General features: G+C 42.8%; 2 gene segments (V, D, J or C); both read right to left on the minus strand.

Annotated features, from left to right (window-relative positions):
- Positions 1 to 260: 260 nt before the first annotated feature.
- LOC130022884 (immunoglobulin lambda variable 5-37-like) lies at positions 261 to 3,588 on the minus strand. The segment is given in 3 exon segments: positions 261 to 533; positions 3,050 to 3,402; positions 3,522 to 3,588. Coding segments are annotated over 3 exon segments (672 nt in total).
- Positions 3,589 to 4,470: 882 nt separating this feature from the next.
- Positions 4,471 to 16,470, minus strand: LOC130022885 (immunoglobulin lambda variable 6-57-like). The segment is given in 3 exon segments: positions 4,471 to 4,491; positions 15,977 to 16,314; positions 16,425 to 16,470. Coding segments are annotated over 3 exon segments (405 nt in total).
- Between the last annotated feature and the right edge of the window lie 6,897 nt (positions 16,471 to 23,367).

Raw genomic sequence — 23,367 nt, forward strand, 5'->3', positions numbered from 1 at the left:
TTCACTCCACACATGGGAGAGCAGCAGCAACGCCCAGCAGATTCTACCTTCAATGTAGCATTGATGGTTTTACACCTTGCTTTATGAGTCTTTCTTGGGGAAGAACAAGAAAGAACCTGGAGAGAATTTCTGAGTGGAATTTGTAAAAATATGTAATTTTTCAACTTCTACACGACCAGCTCAGTGGTACGAGGGATGTTGTCCCACTTCCCCATCAATGTGTGTCACAGTGAGAAGCTTCGCCATGTAAGGTATGACAGTCATATGTCCTCAGGCTGCAGCCCAGAGATGAGCAGGATCCTTGCATTGGCCAGGGCATCATTGGACCCAGAGAAGCAGCTGGGGACCCTGGAGGCCTGGTACTTGTCTGAGTCTGATTTAAACCTCTGGAGATACTGGGGGGATCTTCCTGTCATCTGCTGGTCCCAGAATACGTGGTAGTCCCCAACACTGAAGCCACTGACCAGGGTACAGGTGAGTCTGGTGGTGCTTCCAAGAGGTGCAGAGACAGTGGGAGGCTGAGTCAGTACAGGCTGAGAGAATGAACCTGGAAGTACAAACACTTACGGTGACGGACAGGGACCACGGTGATCCCACAAGGGTTGGAGCCAGACAGACTGACTGGACCCCTGCCCCAGAGCACTGAGGTCTGTCCCTACCCGTGCAGTGGGAGAGGAGCACAAGAAGGAGAATCCAGGCCACTGTGCACAGTGTCCTCTGACCGCTGCAGTGGAGATGCACTACCACAGGCCTCTCTTATACCTGTCACTGGCTCACAGAGACCAGTAATTCATGCAAATGTGCCTCAACTCAATGTCCCACCGTATATGGGACTGAGATTCTGTGAACTAGAAATATTCTGCTCTGCAGTCCCCAAGGAGAAAGTTTCCTGATGTAACATAGACCAGGCACCGTTTCTGAGTCTCAGCTATTGAGTTGGGATCTAGCTCCATCTATTCCCACACCCCCCCACCCCAAGTATTGCCATCTTAAAAGACTTTACAATACCTGAAAACACATTATAAGTCCTACAGCTATTGCAGTGGTGGAACAATAAGCTTTACAGGCACTACATTTTTCGGTTGGCCCTCCGAAGCCCAAACCTAGCCACAGACCATTGCAGCTCCTTTGAGCCATACTTATTGTCAGGGAATGCCAGTTCCCTTGACAACAGCTCACCCTCCACAAGACTGGGACTTGGGCTCTTTGCAAAAGCCCAACAGCCAGGATGGTGAGGGCGATTCCCCAGGAAGAACATCAAGGAGACTGGGCAAGATGATACTTCCACAAACTGTGAATGAGGGTTCCTATTTCACGGCACCTCTCCAGATTTGTTTTCAGACATTTGTGTGTGTAACATTATCACTGGTGTGAGGCGATATCTCATTGTTATTGTATTTTCCTGACATTAAGGGAAAGTGAGCACTGTTTCTGCACACGTTTATTGGCCACCCATGTTCTTCTTCAAGGATATGCTTATTTAGCTCATCTCCCTATTTGTGATGGGGTGACTTTTACTTGTTACTGTTGTATCTTAACTTAGTAAGTTCTTATGTATTTTGAGTGTTAGTCTGTTATCCAAAGCATTATATGTCAATATCTTCCACTCGGTGGGGTGTTCATTAATTTTTGTCTTTTTTTCCTTGGCCCAGTAAAAACATTTCAAATTCATAATTAGACTTGCTTACCTATTGCCAATGGAATCAAGTCATTGGTCATCATTGCTTTGATGTCTACATCCTGCCTCTATATCACCTACACTCACTGAAGTGCTTTCTTTACTCTGTGCCTCCTGTGTGAATTCTCCTATTTACTTTGAGGATTAAGCAACTGTTCTTTCTCCTGTCCTCCAAAAGTGTAGATCATGCAGCACTGCAGAATTCGGAGGAGCAATGTGGTCCTGTGCCACTGCTCTCAGCATTGTAGAAATGACCTCTCAATGCTTCCTGCAACATTCATGGGTGTGTTCTCTATCGAAAAAGGTGAGATGTCTGATTTTGAGGCTCTTCCTTGAGTTCTCTGCATAACAGGCTGAATGACAAAGTAGCATTGTAGCATTGTCCTCCTGTTGTTCATCGGTTTGCTCGAGCTTGCCCAGTAATGTCTTCATCATGAGACTTGTTGTTACTGTGTTTGGCATATCAACTACATCATGGGTAGCTTATCAGGCTTTGGCGTGCAGGCAAGATACTCTAGGTAGCTTGCCAGGCTATCTGAGAGGGGTAGAGGAATCGAACTCAAGTCGGCCTTTTGGACCACATGCAAGGAAAACACCCTAACTGCTGTGCCACTGCTCCAGCCCTAATGACAAAGTAGACAAAGAAAAAGTTTGCGGATTTAGCGGCATGAGTGGGGACAGAACTGCTTAGTCTTTTCACAATCCTGCATCCATGTTCTCAACCAGTGTCCTGTGCCTTTTGTTTCATGTACTACACCCACCAGGTTTATGGGGGGAGTACAATATATCACACTACAGATAATATCACTAAAACTCAGAGAAACTCAAAGCTCACGGCATGGTGCAGGGTTAATGTTTTCAAAGTTCCAGGATTTCAATACAGATCACCTCATATGGAAAACGAAGTTTGTCTTATGGTTATTGCATTGGAGGGTAAATTATATCAATGAAGGGAGAGGAGAAGCAAATGTCAGGGTGGGGTTGGGGGTGGGGGGAAACAGAGACAAAGCATGCCTAAAACAAGTTGAGTGTAAACTAAGAATGACCAGACATCTGCCTTCATGAGTCATACAATGACTTCATTTCTTCTTTCCAGGTCCACAGATCAGATAATGTCCTGACCTCCAGTTCACATGAGAGGAACCGAAAATGGACTCAATATGGGAGCAGGGACCTGCGTCATCAGGGTCTGTGGGGTCAGCATCATTGCTGACTGGTTATGGTTGTGTCCTGAAATCTGATCCTGGACCGAGGTAGTCTGGGGAGCTCAGCCTGGCAGCTATGTGAACCCACACTAGTGTTGGGGAAGGGAGAAAGATCCTGGACACAACTTATGTACAGAGCAGAACTGTGGGCAGGTTTATATCTCACTTCCCTATGAGTATGGACCACTGTGAAAGATTTTGAGTTACCATGGTATATAGCACAGTAGTAGTCAGCCTCATCCTCAATTTGCAGCCCAGAGATGAGCAGAATCCCTGTATTGGCAGAGGAATCTTTGGATCCAGAGAAGCGGTTGGAAACCCCAGGACCATGGCCATTGTCTGATTCTGAGGAGTAGTGTAGGAGATACCGGGGAGGGCTGCTTTCCTTCTGCTGGTACCACCTGATCCTGAAATCACCAACACTGAATCCACTGCTCAAAGTGCAGGTGACTCTGGCAGTTGTTCCAGGAGATGCCGAGAGGGAGGGCAGCTGAGTCAGTACAGGCTGAGAGAGGGAACCTGCAAACACAGACACATAACAGTGCTAGACAGAGACCAGGTTGAGAACCTTAACACTCAGAGCCAGAGATCTGCACACTTAATATGAGTTTATCTGGATCTCTGTGGCACATCCCTACCTGTACAGTGACAGAAGAGTACAAGGAGGACAGGAATCCAGGCCATCCTGCACACAGACCCTCTGAGACCCTGAGCTGAGGCTAGGCTGGCACAGGCATCTCATATCTCCATCAGAGCCATCAAGGAGGAGGGGCTGTTCATGCAAATTTATTGCCCATATTTGAGGTCTCTGCATCACCCTTAGTACCATCTGAGATCTGTATTTGTATTTCTTTCTTCTATTTTCCTTCCTTCCTTTCTTCCTCCCTTTCTTTCTTTCTTTCTTTCTTTCTTTCTTTCTTTCTTTCTTTCTTTCTTTCTTTCTCTTTCTTTCTTCTCTTTCTTTCTTCCTTTCTTTCCCTTTTTGAATATATTTTAAATTTCTTAAATTATTTTCGGCACTTTGGCTGAAAATATTGACAACAGGAGGGTACCAGGCAAAGGCACATTCCAACACTGCACCTCCAACAGATTGCGAGCTTCCTTCCATCATGCCCCAGTGTCTCTCCCCAATACCTGTCCTATCACCCCATCTCAACAGTGATATGCTTCCTGATAAAGAACAGTTCTCAGTTTCTGTTGACTTAGTTTTTGTTGTTTCCTTATAATGCTATCTACGTTATGTACATGATATATGTTATATACTACATAGCAGGGATGACTACATATATGTTCCTCTCAAGGGAGGTACCAGATGTACCTGGTCAGAGGGTCTGATGATGAGTCTCAAATATACCTGTGACACTAAGGGGGAAACAACTGCCAGATTTTAACAGTGACCTGAGCAGGAGATTCTGCCCAGCCAGAGGCAGCACTGCTGCTGAGTTCCCCACCAGCCACACAAGCACCAAACTGAGCCCAGGGTGTTGAGTGTGGCTAGGAGGATTTTTCACACAGAGGTCCTCTCTCTGCAAACCCTACTGAAGATCCACAGCGCCCTCTCCTGCCCATTGTCCAATTTAACTCTCATTACATAGGTGTCAGAGTAGCCTGTCACAGTCAGAACACAAAAATTCATGGGTTATCAATAAACAGCTTTTCCCAATAATATCACCCAGATTTACAGGCATCTTAGATTAGAAAATATGACTTCCATGCAATATGACAGGGACTACCTTCTTTTGTTTCCTTTTTTTGCACAGAAGAGTGAGATCTTCCTCTATTTTTGCTCTAGCCTTGGGTCATGACAGATTCTTTTTTGCTCTTTTTTTGTTCTTTTGCTGATTTATATTTCAAAATATTTCCCTTTTTTTGAATTGAATCACAGAGATACCCAGTTACAAAGTCTTTAATGATAGTGTTTCAGCTATGTAATGTCTCAAGACCCTTGACAAGTGTACATTTCCCACACCAATGTCCCCACTTTTGTTCCTGTCACTTCTCCCACCCTGTCTGCCTATACTGCAGGAAACTTCCTTCTTTCTCTCTCTCTCCCTTTGTGTATTATGGTTTTCAATACAGATACTAAGAGATCATCGTGTTTGTTCAGGCAATTCAGTATTTTTCTCAGGAAGGTAAAGCTGAAGTAGCTTTTATCGCTGGGTGGATGCTTTGGGGTGTGTAATGACTGCTGAGGCTTCTAGAAGTGCAGGGTGGTGAGGGCAAGCAGCCCATCCCTACTCCAAGAAAAGCCCAGAGAATTCAGTCACAAAACCAGCATACCGAATTTTCAGCAGATTGCTATCTCTGTGAGGTCTGTCCCGAGATGGTGCGGTCCAGCTGGGGGCACGGCAGTAGGGTTGGATTATGGGTGCAAGTGGCTGTCAGGGGCTCTGTTTGGGTGGACACTGGGCTAACCTGACCCCTCCGATGGGCCATATATTATTCAGCCATGCATGGGTCTGAGGTTTACTACAGTTTTCTGACCTCTTTGAGATGAATTTCTTGGTCTCTGGAGCAAGGCCTGTGGAAGAGTTTACATGGTAGCAACAGAGTTCGTTTGTGGAGAGTGAGTGCAAGGCCCTTGGGGAGTATAAGGAATTGGGGGAAATAAAGTGGGTTGAGAATTCCCGAATTAAACCCTAGTCTCTTAGGAGGCCTCTACTGCCACAAAAAGGCAAATAAAATCTATAAATTTCCTTATGAGGTTTTTTTTTTGCCATTCTGAATATTTGTGATGTCTGCAATGAGCGTGTATAAACCTTGAGTTTGCAATTGTATTATTATTACTATTATTATTACTATTATTCAGAAAATAATCCTGGGGAAGTGCAGAAATAGAAATCTTACCTGTGTAAAAATACTATTGGTTTCTATTTTAAAATTTTTTTCTAAAGGATCATGTTAACCCTTTTCCTCTCTTAGTGGGATTTTTTTGGGTGTGCACATAAAACCCATCATGCATCTAATTATGTGTGTGCTTTATTTTATATTCTCTGTATCACTGTATAACTGTCCTCTCATTGTTCATCGATTTGCTTGAGCGGGCAACAGTAAGGTCTGCATTGGTCCCAGCCCTGAGATTTTAGCAGCCTCTCCTTACTTGTCCTTCCCAACGGTGCTGTATTGGATACTCATTCAGGGTCAGGGGAATGAAACCCATTATTATTACAGTTTTCAGCATAACAAATATGCCACGGAAAGCTTTCCAGGCTCTGCCCTATTTTATATTATTTCATTTTATAGCATATGTAAACCAATATATTTTAATCACTCACTTTAGTTGTGTTGTGAAAAAGAAATATAAAATATATAAGGATATCACAAAATTTAGGAACTACTTAAATGCTTAATAATACTGAAAAACCTGCATTACTTTTTGAAAGTTTCCTTAAAAGGTATTGAACAAGCTTGCCATAGCTCTCTTACATGCTTGATTGGCCACATTGTTCCAATATTCCTGGATCCCAAATTGATGTTGTGACAAAACAGGCAAATTTTGCCTGAAAAATTAGAAGGCATATTGGCTTTAAAAGACACTGTATGAGGGCCAGAGCAATAGTATAGTGGATTGGGCACTTACCTTGCAATTGAAACTTGACAGGGTTTCAATGGCTGGCACCTAATATGGTTACTCTGAGCCCTTCCAAGAGTGACCCCATGGCAGAAATAAAGCACTAAGTCCCAAGCACCACTGGGCATGGCCACAAAACAAACCAAATAAAAGAGAAGGAGTCTCTAATTTGTTTAATAGTAACTATGTTACTAGAACTGAAGCCTTGTTGTTTTCTCTATCTTACATAGAATGTGGTTTTATGGAGTTTGGTGAATAATACTTTTAAATACCAATGATATATCGGTTTCAATGATGTCAATTCTACTTGTAAGTCGTTGTAATTCTCTATAAAATGCCAGATATTTGTTGGGGGCCAGAGCGATAGCATAGTGGGCAGGGCATTTAACTTGCAACCAGTGAGCCGAACATTCCATAGGTGCTCCAAGGACTGCCAAGAGCAATTCCCGAATGCAGAACCAGGAGTAACCCTAAGGATCGGTGGGTATGACCCAAAAACAAACCAATGAATAAATAAGCAACCAGTCAATAAAATGTCAGATGTTTGAATGATAAAGTTAGCCTCTGGAATCATTCTTTCTGGGTTGATACTGACAAAAGCCAAAATGCCTGCAACTATTCTGCTGGAACGGTGCTAGACTGTTCTCCACTAGGCTGCCCTGGATCCAATACCTTAAAGAGAAGCATTTGTGTGATGTCTTTCCTATCTGATTTACTTTCTTTCTTATAGTGCATGCTACTACTGCATGGGAGACAACTCTCTCAAACTGTGGGTGGGGGGAGTCGGTAAGGGAATCAAACAACAGTCAGAGATATCAGCAACTGTTAGTGAAAGTGCAGAGAATTTGGAAGCCTCATAGATTGTATGTTGTAATACATTCTAGGTACACAAGTAAACCAGTGTGACTTCTGGAAATACACATGTGACCACCCATGATCATCTAGAATATTATCAAATGGCTTGACCATTCTACCTCTTGGGGTGAAAACTTACATTTAAACTAATGAAAACTAGTACACCAATGCTTCTGCAGCCCTTTACATAAGAGCAAACAGCAAAGGGCTGTTTTCAAATGGCCCAAATGAGCATGTTCAGCTGAGCCAATAACCAAAACATGGTATTTTCATATAGTGGAATACAATTTTGCAAAGGGACCTGGATTGTTACTCTGCTTAGTCCAATTTATTAGCTGGAAAAGACAAACACTACTTCAATTTGCCCAAAGATGAAATAGAATCCCGAATAGAGAACAAACCAACAGGAGAGTAAATCTTCAGATTTTGAAACAGTTTGGGACTAGCTGAGGGAAAGGGGTAGGGGCATGGAATGGGGTGGAAGTGGCATGGGGTTACATGGGGGAAGTAGCTGATGGAGATGGATGGAAACTGGATGGGAGATGGCAGTGATAGACAGTCTATACTGAAAGCAGGTGTGAAGCCACACATCTGAAACGTTTGCAGGTTGTCAACCAGTGGGAACTCAGTAGCAGAATAAAGTATTGTATCATGCTGCATCATGCCTGGGATTAGAAATATTTGGCCATAAAAATGAAAATAAAATAAAATTGGTGCAAAGTACCACAAGATTTTCGATCCTATCCATGAGAAATATACAGAATAGAAAAAAGCATAAAGTTTGAACATGGATTAATGATTTCCTTGGAATGTGTAGGGTGGCGTAGGATGAGAAGAATCACTAATGGGTCTGAAATTTTTTTCCAAGATGATGGAAATTTTGGAAAATTAGATTTTGGTGTTGAATATGTACATCTGTCAATTCACGAAGCACAATTGAACTGAGCACTGTAAATGAGTTTATGCATGATTAATAATAGGTTACATCTAGGCATGGCTATTAAACACACCCAGTCTGAGAAGCAGGAGCAATCATTGACCCTGTTCAGTGGGACTATGTTCAGAGTCACATTCAGACAGAACAGTCTTGACAGCTCTATTTCCTGTTTGACCGGTTGTCATGGGGGGAATCACTTAGACCAGGGCTGAGTTTTTGTCTCATTTTCCCTTGAGTCTGAAGCATTGTGACACTGTTGATACTGTATCCCATGTAAAGGTAAAGGTAAAGGCCCTCTCGTTGATCGTCGATTTGCTCGAGCGGGCCCAGTAACATCTCCATTGGAGACTTTGTTGTTACTGTGTCTGGCATATCAAATACTCTCGGTAGCTTGCCGGGCTCTCCGAGAGGGGCGGAGAAATCGAACTCAGGTCGGCCATGTTGGCCGCTTGTAAGGCGAACGCCCGTAGAACAGTAATAATGAGCCTCATCCTCAGGCTGCACGTCTGAGATAGTGTCGCCTTGTTTCCAGATTTAGAACCAGTGAACCAAGCTGGGATCCCTGTAGGTTGAGCACTTCCAACCATCACAGTTTTGGGGGTAGCACCAGGAATCTGCTGGTACCAGCCTGTACTATAGGCATGGACATTGGTGCTGGTTCCAGTGCAAGAGAGGGTGATTGTCTTTCCCACAGACCCTGACACTGAGACTTCCTGCGTCAGTCCAGTCTGTGCCCAGGAGCCTGGAATGGAGCAATGGAGACACAGAGGTGAGACAGTTACTAGCCAAGCCTTTTCTCAAAACAAAGCATTTTCCCACCACCACAGTACCTCAACCCAGATCATGGTCTCCTGCATAATAATTTCCCAGGTTCCCATTGTCAGTCACCTGGGTACTGAGCTAGCAGGAAGAGGAGGAGGGCAGGAGGACAGGCCATTGCAGAGATACGCTAGACTCCTATCTGGAGCTAACAAGGGAGACAACTGCACAGAGCCCCTCTTATTTTCCCCTGATGGGAGAATACAAAGAAGCCCTTTATGCAAATCATCCCCTTCCCCATCTGCCCCTGGGCCTAGGTTTGATGAAAGCTGAGTTGGAGGTGGAGGTGGGGCAGCTTCCAGGGTGCTAGGGGTCACAGTTTCTAATCCCCAGGGAGTGCAGAGCCCCAGGAGACAGTTTGAGAGCTGAGTTCCCCCAACAGGCTCAGGAACACGCCCCACAGCGCCACCTGCTGAAATCAGATGAAGATCAACCACAGAGACCATCCAATGCCCCAGCACCAGCACAAGTTCAGCTGTCCTCAGACGGATACAACTGCTCCTAAATTGAATCTAAAGAATAGATTCTTATTTTTCTCTGCTTAATTCTTATTTTTTTAATTTTTTAAATTATTAGTGGATCACTGTGAGTTAAAGTTTCAGAGTTACATTCTTTTGTGCTTGTGTTCACACAATGACCCTTCCCTCGACAGTGCCCATTCTTCATGACAAATAATCCCAGCATTCCTCCCACCATCCACCCCACTCCCACCCCTCCCCACGCCCAACGCGGCCTCTGTGTCAGGGTTTTCCCTTTTGTTCTCTCTCTCCTTTTGGGGCTCTGTGGTCTGCAATAGGGACACCGAGTGGCCACCCTGTTTGGTCTATAGTCTACCTTCAGCACATATCTTCCATCCCGAGCTGTTCCTCACAACACTGTTTACCTGGTGTTCCCTTCTCTTTCTAAGCTGCCCTCTTCCCCAGCATGTATGGGAAACTAACACCCAAGAATAGTAGAGAGAAGTACCAGAAGGTTAGCTCCACAGTTAAGAGCAGACATTTTTTTTAATTTTATAAAATCACCCTGAGACAGTTACAAGCTTTGACGTTTGGGTTACAATCACACAATGATCAAACACCCAACCCTCCACCGGTGCACATTCCGTACCTTCAATATCCCCAATATATCCCTCCCTTCCCACAACACCCCGCCTCTATGACAGACAATATTCCCCATACTCTCTCTTTACTTTTGGCATTATGGTTTGCAAAGCAGATACTGAGAGGTTATCATGTTTGGTCCATTATCTACTTTCAGCACACATCTCCCATCCCGACCTGTTCCTCAAGCCATCATTTTCTTAGTGATCCCTTCTCTATTACAGCTGCCTTCTCCACTGAAGAGCAGATTCTCAAGCTCTCAAATGTCCGTGTTCGGTTGGGTTATTGTCCGCTGAGAGCATAATCTATAAACATCAACCTCTGAATGCCATCTGAAGTGTCATACCCAAAACTTTCTGAAGGAAATTGACGAAGGTACTTCGCTTCACTGGCAGCACCTCAACCCTCTCCTGAACCTGATCAGCACTGGGATGGCTGGTGCAAACAATAGATGTAAGATTGTTTTCCTGGAGGGGTACCCTCTCCTGAATTGAACTCCATCTCACAATTTACTGGGCTTTGAGGTCAAGCAGGGACACTTGACACAAAAGAGTCAGCCGCTGTCCAGGGAACACGTGTGGCCAAGCCCTGATGCTTGTCTTGGTACCTGACATCAGGACAAGTTAGACTCACTGAGAAACCACAATGTGTTTACACTTTTCCCCTTCCCTTCCCTTCCCTTTTATTGTATTTCTTCTTTTGGCATTAACTTGGAGGGTCATTCGTTGTTATGATACTAGCCTTTAAGTGTCGATTTTCATGTAGAATGAAAATTATGTCTTTGACCGGAACATTTAGTATTAGTTAACTGTATTTATTTTCACTGAGATTATCTGTTTTGTGATGCTGTTAATTTCACATGTGCATAATTCCAACACAATGCTCATCACCAACATCACCCTTTTCCTACACCAGGAACAATATCAGCCATCCCCTTCAACTCCATGCCATTGCACCAACTGAGTTGTTCTCCCATTATGTTGCCTTTATGTGTTTCCTGCTACTTTGCTGAGTATCTATAAGTTTGAAATAGGAAAGAGAGAGAGAGAGAGAGAGAGAGAGAGAGAGAACAGTCTGTGTCAGCCACCTTCCATTTGACTTCACTCAGCATGATATCTTCTACTTCATCTATGTCTTGCGAACTGCAAATTGTGTGATTTTGGTCTTTGTCAGATGTGCACTGTAGTCCATTTTATATAATTCCCACAATTTCTTGATCTATTTATTCAATGTTGGGAATTTAGGTTGTTTTTACACGTTGGCTATTGCACTAAGAGTGACAATAAACACTGGTGTGCATATATGCTTTGAGATGAATGTTTCTGTGTTTTGAAAATAGATGCCAGGAAATGGCACCAGTGGATAATGTGGTAGTTCTATTTCTATTCTTTGATAGATCTCCATATTAGATTCCACAGAGACTGAACTGATAAGGAAATTTTTATTACCATAACTCTTCTAATACTGGCTGTTTCCGGAAACTTAGATGTAAACGGAGCAGTTTATTTAAATGTGAAGTCTTCAAGAAAAGAAAACTACAGGCCGATATCCCTGATGAACACGGATGCAAATATTCTCAACAAAATACTAGCAAATAGAATTCAACTACTCATCAAAAAGATCATACACCATGACCAAGTAGGATTCATCCTGGGGATGCAAGGCTGGTTTAACACTAGGAAATCAATCAACATAATCCACCACATCAACAAAAGAAAAGATAAAAATCATATGATCATATAAATAGATGCAGAGAAAGCATTTGACAAGATCCAGCACCCATTTATGATGAAAACCCTAGCCAAAATGGGGATAGAGGGGACTTTTCTCAATATAGTTAAAGCCATCTACCACAAGCCTACAGCAAGCATCGTCCTCAATGGCGAAAAACTGAGAGCCTTCCTTCTAAGATCAGGGACGAGACAAGGATGCCCACTCTCTCCACTGCTGTTCAATATAGTATTGGAAGTACTTGCAATAGCGATTATGCAAGAAAAGGATATTAGGGGCATCCAGGTAGGAAAGGAAGAAATCAAGCACTCACTATTCGCAGATGATATGATACTATACTTAGAAAACCCTAAAACCTCTATCAAGAAACTTCTAGAAACAATAGGCTTGTATAGTAAAGTGGGAGGTTATAAAATCAATGCCCAAAAGTCCATGGCTTTCCTATATGCAAATAGTGAAAGAGAAGAAAAAGACATGAAGAAAACAATCCCATTCACAATTGTGCCCCAGAAAATCAAGTACCTAGGAATCAGCTTAACTAAGGAAGTAAAGGACCTGTACAAAGAAAACTACAAAACTCTACTTCAGGAAATAAAAGAGGATACGAGGAAATGGAAAAATATCCCCTGTTCATGGATCAGGAGAATTAACATTGTCAAAATGGCAATACTTCCCAAAGCACTGTATAAATTCAACGCAATCCCTATTAGGATACCCATGACATTCTTCAAAGAATTGGAGCAAACATTCCTGAAATTCATATGGAACAATAAGCCCCCACGAATAGCTAAAGCAATTCTTGGGAAAAAGAAAATGGGAGGAATCAACCTCCCTAACCTCAAACTCTACTACAAGGCAGTAATAATTAAAACAGCATGGTACTGGAACAAAGGCAGAGCTGTAGACCAATGGAACAGGGTTGAATATACTGACTCCCCCCCCCCCCCCCAAGCATACGAGCATCTAAATCTCCGATAAGGGGGCAAGAAAAGTGAAGTGGAGCAGGGAAAGCCTCTTTAACAAATTATGCTGACAAAACTGGACGGCTATATGCAAAAAAATGGGCTCAGATCTCTGCCTAACTCCATGTACAAAAGTAAGATCTAAGTGGATTAAAGACCTCAACATCAGACCGGAATCTGAAGAGATTGTATCAGATTGTATCCATAAGATACATTGAGGAAAATGTTGGCAAAACCCTTCATGACATAGAAGCTAATAGTGTCTTCAAAGATGTCACACCGCTGGCCAAGCAAGTGAAAACAGAGATAGATAAATGGGACTATCTTAAACTAAGAAGCTTCTGCACCTCAAAAGAAACAGTGACCAAAATACAAAGACAGTCAACTGAATGGGAAAGGATATTCGCCAACTACACATCTGATAAGGGGTTAATTTCAAGGATATACAAAATACTGGTTCAACTCCACAAAAAGAAAACATTCAACCCCATCAAAAAATGGGGAGATGAAATGAATAGAAACTTTGACAAAGAAGAAATCCGAATGGCTAAAAGACACATGAGAAAATGTTCCACATCATTAATCATCAGGGAGATGCAGATCAAAACCACAATGAGGTATCACCTCACACCACAGAGACTGGCTCATATCCACAAGAACAAAAGCAACCGGTGCTGGTGCGGATATGGTGAGAAAGGGACACTCCTTCACTGTTGGTGGGAATGCCGACTGGTTCAGCCCTTCTGGAAAACAGTATGGATGATTCTCAAAAAACTAGAAATTGAGCTCCCATTTGACCCCGCAATACCACTCATGGGAATACATCCCAGAGAGGCAAAAAAGTATAGCCGAAGTGACATCTGCAATTGTCTGTTTATTGCAGCACTCTTTACAATAGCCAGAATCTGGAAAAAAACTGAGTGCCCGAGAACAGACGACTGGTTGAAGAAACTCTGGCACATTTACACAATGGAGTACTATGTAGCTGTTAGAAAAGATGAAGTCATGAAGTTTACATACAAGTGGTACTACATGGAAAGTATCATGTTAAGCGAAATGACTCAGAAAGAAAGGGATAGACATAGAAAGATTGCATTCATCTGGGGAACATAAAGTAACAAAATAGGAAACTAACACCCAAGTATGGCAGAGATTAGTACCAGGAATTTTACTCAATGACCCGGAGGACAACCACACATGTTAGGGGAAGGGGGAGCTCAGAAAGAGAAGGGAACACCAAATAAAGGGTGTTGGGAGGATCCGCCCACGATGGGAGATCATGCTGAGGGTAGACTGTCGACCAACATGATTGCCACTCAATGCCTCTTTTGCAGACCATGGCACTCAAAAGGAGAGAGAGGGAAATGCCCTGCCACAGAGGCAGGGTGGGATGGGGACTGGGGGGCGGGAGGAATACTGGGATCCATGGTGGTGGGAAATGCGCACTGGTGGAGGGATGGGTGTTTGATCATTGTGTAATTGAAACCCAAGCACAAAAATGTGTAAGTCTGCAACTGTACCTCATGATGTCTCACTATTAAAAAACATAAATTAATTAATAAAAAAAAGATAAGTGAGATCATTTGGTATAGGGCCTCCTCCATCTGATTAATTCAATTGACATGCTATCCTCCACTTCCATCTGTGTTTCAGGGAATTACATGACTTCATCATTGCTTGCAACTGCAAAGCATGCCATTGTGTATGTATACCATAACTTTTTTATTTATTCAAGTGCTGCAGTGAACAATAGAGATCATATGTCCTTTCAAATGAATGTGTTTTGACTTGGAGATAGAAAATGAACATTTTGGGGGGTAAGGCATAGATACTAACAACAAGTTGACTCAAATGGCAGCTTATCTTACTTTGATAAATTTCAGAATTATAAGAAAAAATTCAATATGTTTTCCATAGAAACTGGACCCAGCTGAGGATTCCTTTTTTTAAATAGATTTTATTTGGAGGGTTTTTAAGGTTTGGAGGGAGAGAGAGAGAGAGAGAGAGAGAGAGAGAGAGAGAGAGAGAGAGAGAAAGAGAGAGGAACACAAGAGAGAACGCGGGCTTCTCCAAGAGCAGAGAGAGCCCCTACACACATCCTAGCATTAGACACGAAAGCATGATGGGAGATGCGGGTGACACATGTGCTCAGGCACCACAGTGCTCGGCCATGTGGGCGCAAGCAGCACATGGGCTAGGCAGCATATACACCAAGGATTCCTTTTATTTTAAACCACATCATACCAATAGCTGTTATTTCCAGACATATATTCATATATGTCTGTAAACATACATATGTATATATATATATATATATTCTCACAGTTGTCAGATAATACATCAACATCATTTTTGTGTGTGTGTTTTTCTAACTAAGGGAAAAGAGGCACTTTTTTTCAGATGCTTATTGATCATCTCTACATCTTCTTTGTGGATGTGTCTGTGTCTATCTCCCTATTTTATCATTTTATGATTTAGTTACTGACTGGGTTTTATTCACTAGTTTGTTGAGTGCTTTAAAGATTTTGACTGTTCGTCCTTTATGTGAAGTATTATGTATAAATATATTCTCACATTCAGTTGTGTGTCATTTTATTTTAACTATGCCATGCAAAAGTTTTTTAAATTCAGTTAGTTGCACATTCTTAATTTTGTACAGTGGAATCAGACCAATGGAGACCTCTCAGAGAGAAATGAATCCTTTGATATTTACATCTTTTCTTTAAATTTTCTACACTTAGCTGATGTGTGTCCTTTTCCTTGTGCCCTCTGAATCATTTTTAAGCCAAGCAATTGCTTAGATGATGCTACAGTGGTTGCTGGAAAGGTGTCTCTACATCAATTAAGATAAAGAGATAGAAGTGTGTGATTCTGCTGTTTTGTTTTGTTTCTGTTTGCCTGTTTGTTTTATTTCCCCCCCTTGGGATAAAACGCAGGACTTTACCATGGAATGCATGTGTTGTAAAACTGACTGATAACCCAAACTAGAGTTTGGTATTTTGAAAATAAAACAGAGAGAACAATAGAGAGATGATGGAAAATTGAGAATACAAGCAGAAGAGGGGAGAGCAGCCATGAAATAGAGCTGAGTTGATGAGAAGGGGAGTTTTTGTCTCACTTCCCTGTGGGTCTGGAGCACTGGGTGACAATTGCTGCTATCATCATAGGACAGACAGTAATAGTCTGCCTCGTCCTCAGGCTGCACCCCAGTGATGGTCAGGTGTGCAGCGTTGGAGGAACTCTCAATGGACCCAGAAAACCTATCGGGAACTCCAGAGGGTCTTTTATTGTCTGCATAGATCACGTTTGTGAGGGAACTCCCAGAGCGCTGCTGGTACCAGGACACATAGTAATCCCCTATGTTTCCACTGCTGCGAGTACAAGAGATGGTGACCTTTTCCCCTGGAGACCGGGACACAGATGGGGTCTGACTCAGCACAAACTGGGCCCAACTCCCTGAAAGGAAAGAAGAGAAAGATCAATGAGACAGAAAGATACAGTTCCCGCAGAGGAGGGAGAGGTCATCATCCCATTGTCACCCCTGCAAAATTCCCTGAAAGCACTACCTGTGCAGGAGGCCAGAGAGGTGAGGAGCAACAGAGTCCAGGCCATGCTGAAGACACCCCCAAGCTTTGTCACCAGGACTTGGCAGTCACACTCTGTCCAGGAGCCCTTTATAGGACCTCCTATTCCACAAGGTGGGACGTTTTCATGCAAACCTTCCCCTTTCAGGAAGCCTTGCAAGCCCCTCCTTATAATTGGCCTAGACACAAGCTGAGTAAAGAGAGATTAGAACAGGGGGAAGAATTTCTCCCCAACAGGGCAGGGTGACAGTTGCTGGGCATGAGATTCAAGACTACAGAACACTGCCCCCTGGTGGATACAGGAGAAATTTCACACCTGGGCCCCTGCAGTCCAGACATCCACGTTCTCCAATTCACATCCCTGAGTTTTCCAGATCATAACCAAGATTCTCTGCACTGCACTTAATCTCACTTTGCATTTTATGCTTTCTGACTGTGCAAATTGACCATGACAATGTGAGTTATTCTGTGGAATATCATAAGGTAAAGGTAAAGGCCCTCCCGTTGATCGTCGATTTGCTCGAGCGGGCCCTGTAACGTCTCCATTGGAGATTTTGTTGTTACTGTGTCTGGCATATCGAATACTCTCGGTAGCTTGCCGGGCTCTCCGAGAGAGGCAGAGGAATCGAACTCGGGTCGGCCATGTTGGCCGCTTGTAAGGCGAACGCCCTACCCGCTGTGCTATCGCATCATAAGGTGAATGAGCTAATTCAAGGAAAGGGAGTGGTATCTGCACTGAATTTAACTCCATGGTATGCTGGGGCAAAGACCTTTCCACACTAGCAGAAACAAAGATTATGTGCACAGAATGTATGATCTACGATGCACCAAGAAACATTATGAACATTGAATCAAATGGAGCATGCAACATTTCTAATATATGTTGAATTACGCTGGCCATCATTTATTATAGATTTTTAGAAGAAAACTAGGTACAGATCTAACCGTTGGTTTGGGTATCAGTTCAACATGAATCTAGGGGCTGACTTTCCCATAACTGCACTAGTAACTGGGAGTTCCTGAGTTCTATCTCTGAGTTCTCTAAGCTAAATCTCCAGTTTGGCTAACTGCAGGTGTAACAGTGCCAGGGATGATTAATGGGGAGACATTACACTGGGTATTTACATCTGCCTGGTAAGGAGCAAGTTCAGAGCTGAGCATCTGGGAGTCAAATGCAGGAGTTCAGCATGTCTAAGACAGGCTGAGCGGTGATAATGACACAGGCCACCTGGTTTTCATATCATGAATACATTTGATTTACCCACACCGTACAAATTAGACAATATCATGACCTCCTTACACAGGTGCAATTTTTCTGTTAGTGCAGATCTGGAGCCATCAGTGACAGGTTTTTGAGAAAGTTTTTGATGACTGGAAAGGCCAGGCCTTTTGGGTGTGCTCATAGAATTCATTATGTATCTAATTATGAGCAAGCTTTATTTTATATTTCTTCATTTAAAGGAATGGAGCGCTAGCACAGTGGGTAGGGCATTTGCCTTGCGTGCAGCTGACCCGGCTGACCCGAATTCGATTCCACCACCATTCTCAGAGAGCCCGGAAAGCTACCAAAAGTATCTCATCTGCACGGCAAAACCTGGCAAGCTACCTGTGACATCTCTGATAGCCAAAAAAGGTAAAAACAAGTCTGACAATGGAGACATTACTGGGCCCACACAAGCAAATCGATGAACAATGGGAGGACAGTGCTACAGTGCTACAGTGCATTTTGTAGCATATGTAATCTAATATATTTTAATCACTCACTTTAGTGGTGTTGAGAAAAAGGTAAATATAAAATATATAAAGATATCATAAAATTTAGGAGGTATTAAAATGGTCCATACTATTGCAAAACCTGTATTTCTTTTTGAAAGTTTCCTTCAAATTATTGAGCAAACCTGCCATAGCTCACTAACGAGCTTGAGAGCCACATTTTTCCAATATTCCTGAATCCCAAATTGACCTTGTGAAAACACAGGCAAATTTTTTCTGAACAAAATAGAAAGTGTACTGGTTTTAATAGATATTATAGGAGGGCCAGAGCAATTGTACTGTGGATAGACACTTGCCTTGCTTGCAGCAGACCCGGGTTCAATCGCTGCACTTTATGGTCACTTTGAGCATCCACCAACAGAGATCCCATGTCAGAAACAGAGCAGTAAGTCCAGAGCACCACAGGGTATGGCCAGAAAACAAATTAAAAAAAGGGCAAAGGGGAGGAGACTCTAATATGTTTAATAGTAACTATATTACTAGAACTGAAGACTTGTTGTTTTGCACTATTTTATATAAAATGTGGTTCTAAGGATAGTTTTGATATTTTTTAAAAAAATACCAATGATAGATAGGTTTAAGTGATGTCAATTCTAGTTGTAATATGTTGAAAGTCTCTCTAAAATGCCAGATATTTTTTGGGTGCCAGAATGATAGCATAGTGGGTAGGGCACTTGCCTTGCACCCAGTTGACACGAACATTCCATAGGTCCCCCGAACGCTGCCAGGAGCAACTCCTGAATGCAAAACCAGGAGTAAGCATCTCTGGGTGTGACCCCAAAGCAAACCAATGAATAAATAATTAATCAATCCATAAAATGCCAAATGTTTGAGTGAGAAAGTTAGGCTCTGGAATCATTCTTTCTGGGTTGACACTGACACAAGCCGCAATGCCTGCAAGAGGCCTGTGCAACTGTTCTGCTGGAAAATGGTGCTGATCCCAGAGTGGCAGACAACAGTGCGAGACTGTTCTCCACTAGATGCCCTGGATCCAATCACATAAATAGAAGCAAAGTTTCTTTCTTATCATGCAGGCTATTGCTGCGTGGGTGACAGCTCTCCCAAACTGGGTGTGGGGGAGATGGGAAGACAGTGAAACAATAGTCAGAGATATCAGCAACTCTTGGTAAAAGTCAGAAAAATTGGAAACCTCACACATTGAAGATAGACAAGTAAGCTAGTGCAACTTCTGGAAATATACATCTGACTGCGTTATGTCCCGGGAAGGGAGTTTCGCTCCCACATTGACACATTGACCAGACCAGACGTGAGGATACAAATGCAAGGCCCCTTTATTGCTAGCTTGAGCTAGGGTTCAAGTCTCATCCAATGCCGTGGAGCCTCGACAAAGACCCTGACCCAAGTTGCAGGAAACATTATATAGCATTTTGTTAAATGAGAAATGTTTGGCAGTATCCCCAAGAATTGAGGTGAAGCAATCACAACACTGTGAGTTAATTGGTTATGCCCACCTGCTGTGCCCAGAGATATCCTACTTATCACAGAACTGGCTAGAGGCTTCTAGGGGATTTCCAGCCTCTGCAAGGACAGTCTCAGGGAATTCTTTAGGAGGAGAGGGAAGGGGAAACAGAAATGTAGGTCTACTGCTTGTTTTGCTGAAGTACGGCCTGTCATGGCACCTGTGAGTTGCTTTTCAGCCTCACAACTGCTCTGATCATCTAGAATTTACAATTTGGCTTGACCATTCTACCCCTTTAGATGAAAACTAACATTGAAATAAATAAAAACTAGTAAACCAATGCTCCTGCAACCCTTTGCATGAGAGTAAACAGATTATCAAATAGCAGAAATGAGCATCTTCAGCTGAACAAATCTACAAAATGTGGTATGTTCATATACTAGAATATAATTCAGCAAAGATTCTTGGATATTTACTATGCTTAGTCCAACTTACCAGTTGGAAAAGACAAATACTATATCAATTTGCCCAAAAGTGAAATAGAACCCCAAATAGGGAACAAACCAATATGAGAGTAAATGTTTAAATTTTAAGATAGTTTGGGGTTAGCTGAGAGGAATGGTAGGGGCATGGAACAGGATTGAAGTAGCTGACTAGGTGTAGATAGATGGAAACTAGATGTGAGGTGGCAGATATAGACAGTGTATACTGAAAGGAGGAGTGAAGCCACACCACTGAAATATTTGAAGGTTGTAAACTGGTGTGAACTTGGTAGCAGAATAAACTATTGTCACATGTCACATCATGCATGGGCCTAGAAATATTGTATAATAAAAATGTAAATAAAGTAAAGGAGTTGCAAAGTACCTTTTTTTTCAGAATCTATCAATGTGAAATATCCAGAACAGTAAAATTCATGAGTTTTGAACAAGGTTTAGTGATTTCCTTGGAGTGAGTAGGGTGAGGTAGGGTGAGAAGAATCACTAATGGATTTGGAAATTCCTTCTAGAATGATGGAAATATTGAAAAATTAGATTTTGATGTTGATTATGCAAGTCTCTCAATTCATGAAGCACGATTGAACTGGACACTGTAAGAGTGTTTAAATATGATTAATAAAGGTAACATCTCAACATAGCTATTAAGCACACCCAGTCTGAGAAGGAGGAGCCATCATTGTCCCTGTTCAGTGGCTTTGTGCTCAGACACACTCAGAAAGTACAAACTCCACAGCTCTGTATCCTGTTTGGCACAGGCTGACATGGACCAGTGCTGGGTTTTTGTTTCACTTCTCCTTGAGTCTGAAGCACTGTGACACTGTTGATATTTTTGTCCCATGAAGAACAGTAATAATCAGCCTCATCCTCAGGCTGCACGCCTGAGATGGTCAGAGTCGCCTTGATTCCAGATTTCGAACCAGTGAACCGATCTGGAATCCCTGTAGGTCGATTACTTCCAAGCATCACAATTCTGGGGGCAGCACCAGGAATCTGTTGGTACCAGCCTGTACCATAGGTACCAATATTGTTGCTGTTTCCAGTGCAGGAGAGGGTGACTGTCTGTCCCACAGACACTGACACTGACTCTTCCTGCGTCAGTTCAGTCTGCGCCCAGGAGCCTGGAATGGAGCAATGGAGACACACAGCCTGTTCTCAAAACAAAGCATTTTCCCATCACCACAGCCCCACCACCCTGATCATGGTCTCCACTATTATCACTTCCCCAAGTTCCACTCTCAGTCATCTGGATACTGAGCTAGCAGGAAGAGTAGGAAGAGAGGAGGACAGGCCATTGCAGAGGCACCCTGGACTCGGATTTGGAGCTCACAAGGGAGACAACTGCCCAAAGTCCCTCTTATCTTCCCCTGTTGGGAGAGCCAGAAAGGAACCCTTTATGCAAATCATCCCCGTCCCCTATCTGCCCCTGGTACTACATTTGGTGAAAGCTGAGTTGGAGTTGGAGCTGGGGCAGCCTCTAGGGTGCTAGAGGTCACAGTTTATAATCCCCAGGGCATGCAGAGCCCCAGTTGACAGTTAGAGACCGAGTTCCCCCAGCAGGCTCAGGAACAAGCCCATAGCGCCACCTGCTGAGTCAGAAGAATATCACCACAGAGATCATACAATGTGCCAGCACTAACCCAAGTGTCAGCTGTCCACAGACAGCTGACCACAACAGTTCCCAAAGCTGAATCTAAGGAGCAGATTCTGAAGTTTCTAAACATCTGTATTCAGTAGGTTATTATGCTCATAGGGCACGATCTATATCAACCTCTTAGTGCCATGTGAAGTGTCATGCCTAAAGCGTTCTAGAAAATGTTATTAAGCTTGTTGAAGGTTCTCAGCTTCATTGGTGCATTCTCAACCATCCCCTGAACCTGATAAGCATTGGGGGTGGCTAGTCCATAGAATAGATTTAAGGTTTTTCTCCTGGCGTGGAGTCCACTGATGATATGAACCCTTTCTCACAATTTACTGGGCTTTGAGGTCAAGCAGGGACACTTGACACAAGTCAGAAGCTGTCCAGAAAACACATGTGGCTAAGACCGGATCCCTGTCTTGGTACCTGACATCTCAGGATGATTTAGAATCGCCAAGAGCCACAATGTATTTACCTTGTAAACTTGTTTTTCCACTTCCATTCCCTTGTATGATGGTTGTCCTTTTGGCAGTAACTGGGAGTCCCATTCTTTGTTATGATACTAGCCTTTGGGTATGTCAATTATCACGTAGAATGAAAACTATATCTTTGCAGCATTTAGAATTAGTTGAATGTATTTATTTTTACTGAGATTCTCTGTTTTACAATGATGTTAATAATAGTTTCACGTGTGCATAATTCTAATACCACACTCATTACTAACATCACCCTCTCTCTACACCAGGAACAATATCATCCATCCCCTTCAGCCCCATGCCATTGCCACCAACTCAATTGTTCTTCCATTATATTGCCTTTGAACATTGCTTCTATTTTTGTTGAGCATCTTTAAGTTTGATATATGAGACAGAGAGCATTCTGTGTCTTCCTCCTTCTATTTGACTTCACTCAGCATGATATCCTCTAGTTTCATCTATTTTATATAAGTTTTGGAGGCTGAAAATTACATGATTTTGACCTTTGTTTGAAATGCATACTAGTCCATTTTGTATATATACCACAATTTATTAATCCTTTCACACAAAGTTGGGAATTTGGGTTGTTTTCTCACCTTGGCTATTGCATTAAGAGTGACAATAAACTCTGGTGTGCATATTTCCTTTGGGATTAATGTTTCTGTGTTTCAAAGATTGATGCCAAGAAGTATATCATAGAGTGTATCATAGAGTATATTATATCAGTATATCATAGAGTAGTTCTATGCTTATTTTTTCTTTTTTGGAGCTAAGGGTTCGGATTGATTCGTGAGATTGTGGAGGGGGTGGATTGGGTGGCTCCGTGCACCCGGGCTTTCTTTTTTTTTCCCCTTTATTTTATTTTATTTTTTTTACAGTTGTAGATTTACAATTTTTTGTGCTTTGGTTTCAATTATACAATGATCAGATCCCCATCCCTCCACCAGTGCCCATTTCCCACCACCATGGATAATATCCCTCCCACCCCCATCCCCCTGTCCCCCCTGTCTCTGTGGCAGGGCAATCCCCTGTGTTCTCTCTCTCCTTTTGGGTGTTGTGGTCTGCAAAAGAGGCATTGAGTGGCAAACATGTTCAGTCCATAGTCTACTTTCGACATGCA

The sequence above is a fragment of the Sorex fumeus genome, unplaced genomic scaffold (genome assembly GCF_029834395.1).
Source record: "Sorex fumeus unplaced genomic scaffold, SorFum_2.1 ptg000021l, whole genome shotgun sequence".
NCBI lineage: Eukaryota > Metazoa > Chordata > Mammalia > Eulipotyphla > Soricidae > Sorex > Sorex fumeus.